Source organism: Impatiens glandulifera, chromosome 7 (assembly GCF_907164915.1).
Source record: "Impatiens glandulifera chromosome 7, dImpGla2.1, whole genome shotgun sequence".
Classification (NCBI taxonomy): Eukaryota; Viridiplantae; Streptophyta; class Magnoliopsida; order Ericales; family Balsaminaceae; genus Impatiens; species Impatiens glandulifera.
In genome coordinates, this window is record NC_061868.1 from 25,464,596 (window position 1) to 25,466,779 (window position 2,184).

At 32.5% G+C, this 2,184-nt stretch overlaps 1 protein-coding gene across 1 annotated transcript; it reads right to left on the reverse strand.

The window, feature by feature from the left end:
* Positions 1-447: 447 nt before the first annotated feature.
* LOC124945404 (phenylacetaldehyde reductase-like) lies at positions 448-1,969 on the reverse strand. Its single transcript, XM_047485831.1, has 5 exons — positions 1,787-1,969; positions 1,302-1,666; positions 1,063-1,228; positions 782-974; positions 448-701 (listed from the first exon to the last, which is right to left on the reverse strand). Exons 1-5 carry the CDS (start codon positions 1,902-1,904, stop codon positions 554-556), a joined length of 990 nt encoding a protein of 329 aa, XP_047341787.1. The 5' UTR covers positions 1,905-1,969; the 3' UTR covers positions 448-553.
* Between the last annotated feature and the right edge of the window lie 215 nt (positions 1,970-2,184).

Here is a 2,184-nt window from a genome sequence, read left to right on the forward strand (position 1 = left end):
ATTATATAACTTGAACCTCATATCAAACACCTCATAAAGTTAAGAGAAAGTTGTCTTTTAAATCGTGATTTTTTAATAAGTTGTGTATTAAGATAAAATTAATCATCTATTTTTAAAATATTAACTATTATGTTAACTTTGGTATCTTCGCCCAATTGATTTTCAAACAATATTTTGTACTCATATTCTTGACATTGATATCATAAAAAAACTCAAACAATGAGAGTCAAAATTACTTAAATAAAACCTTGTTTGATAAATTATAAATAAAACAGTTTATTGAGATTAATATATCAAAACACCCTATTATTTTTCACTAACTTCTTTTTTTAGGTTAATAAAAGATAATTTTAATAAATAAAAAGAGTGATAAGATTGATGAAATGATGATTAGATTTTAAGTAAAAATGCTTAAAAAAACTCAAAAATCAAACAAGTTCTTCTAAGTGAAGTAAAAAATGGAGTTATTCCATTGAAACTTTAAGATAAGTACAACAAATACAAATCTATGAAACATACTTATAAATGGAATCGCAATAATTTGCTATTTGCTTCAGAATGTGAGGAGTTTCTTTTCCACAAGGCTTTCAATTGTATCCTTTACACTCACCTCCAAAGGAAGAAAATTAACTCCCAAACTCTTTGCCTTTTCCTTGCTTACATTATACAATGGTGGCTTCGGCTTCTTCTCATCCTCTTCCCTGATCCATTGATTAGGAGCACAACCCCATCAAATAACCGAAAAAAAAAAAAAAACAAAACTGTTTCCTTTTTCTTTTACCTAATTGTATTTGTCAAATTAAGAGCAGGGTAAAGTTGTCTCAAAATCTTGACAACCTCGGAGGAATATGCGACAGTTCCCACCATCAAGTACCTCCCCTTAGCCGAAGAAACTTCAAACGCTTTAATATGAGCAAACGCCACATCTCTAACATCCACATATCGATATCTTCCGTCAGAGAAAAAGTCATGTCCTGCTCAATAACTTGCTTAAATCAATCAATGTTAGAAGATATGAAGAACTGTGTTTGTTGATTCATTCATATGAGCAGATATAATGACCTGTTTTTATGAGGCTGGGAATAGCCTCACTGGTTACATTCAAATTTGGCTGTAAAAGAGGACCTATAACTAATCCAGGATGGATTGTAATCAAATCCATCCCATTTTCTTCACCAAATTTCCAAGCAGCTTCTTCAGCTAAAGTTTTTGAAACCATGTACCACATCTGTAATCAAACACAATAATTAATCTATAGCTTCTTATCTCATTTAATAACATCTTACTCTATTTAGCCAGACCTTTGATTTTTGACAATAAGCTACATCAGAAAACCAAGTCTCGTCAACTACAACATCAGCATTCAAAGGTTTTCCATTGAAAGTAGCAGAAGCCATTGATGATGTTATAACTACCCTTTTGATAGATGGGACTTTAGAACAGGAATTAAGAACATTAAGTGTTCCTTTTACGGCAGGATCAATCAATTCTAGGTTTGGGTCCTTGACGTCTGATAGAAGAACAGGAGATGCTGTATGAAAGACACAATCACAACCTTGGACAGCAGTATCGAAAGATCCTTCATCGATTAGGTTTGCTTCAAAGAGTTTAAGTCTTTCCTTTGCTCCATCTAGTGCTAGTAAATGTTCTGTCTTCTTTGGGTCATCTTATATAAGAGTAAGATCGATCAACATGACAATTGACAAACAAATGAACACAGTTTCGATTTTCTAGATTGTCAATTTTGAGATTAACATGCATCGATTGAAAGAAAGAAAATACTCACGAAGACTTCGGACGGTGCCTTTGACGGTATAGCGACGGTCCAACAGCAGCTTCACCAGCCATGAAGCAATGAATCCCGACGCCCCTGTTACGCACACCACTTTCCCTTCTCCGCTCATTCTCTCTCTCTCTCTCTCTCTATACAGTCAAGTATGAACCGATAAGAACAAGTGAAAGAGAAATCTTTCCTTCACATCTTATATAATATATCAAATTTGTAAGGATTAAAATGATAAGAGTTGTAATTTTTTCAGTTTCACTCAATGATTCTCAACAACTAGGATGAAATAAATTATGACCGTACGCGTCTTTCTCAAAATAAAATAATTTTAAATTAACAAATTAAAAAAAAATAATAATTATTATGTCGTTACATTCAACCAAACGGTATAAAAAAAT

Coding starts and splice junctions, on each gene's coding strand:
- LOC124945404 (XM_047485831.1), bottom strand. CDS start 1,904: ATGAGCGGAGAAGGGAAAGTGGTGTGCGTAACAGGGGCGTCGGGATTC. Junction 1,667..1,786: donor AGGCACCGTCCGAAGTCTTC/GTGAGTATTTTC, acceptor CTCTTATATAAG/ATGACCCAAAGAAGACAGAA. Junction 1,229..1,301: donor CTTATTGTCAAAAATCAAAG/GTCTGGCTAAAT, acceptor GTTTGATTACAG/ATGTGGTACATGGTTTCAAA.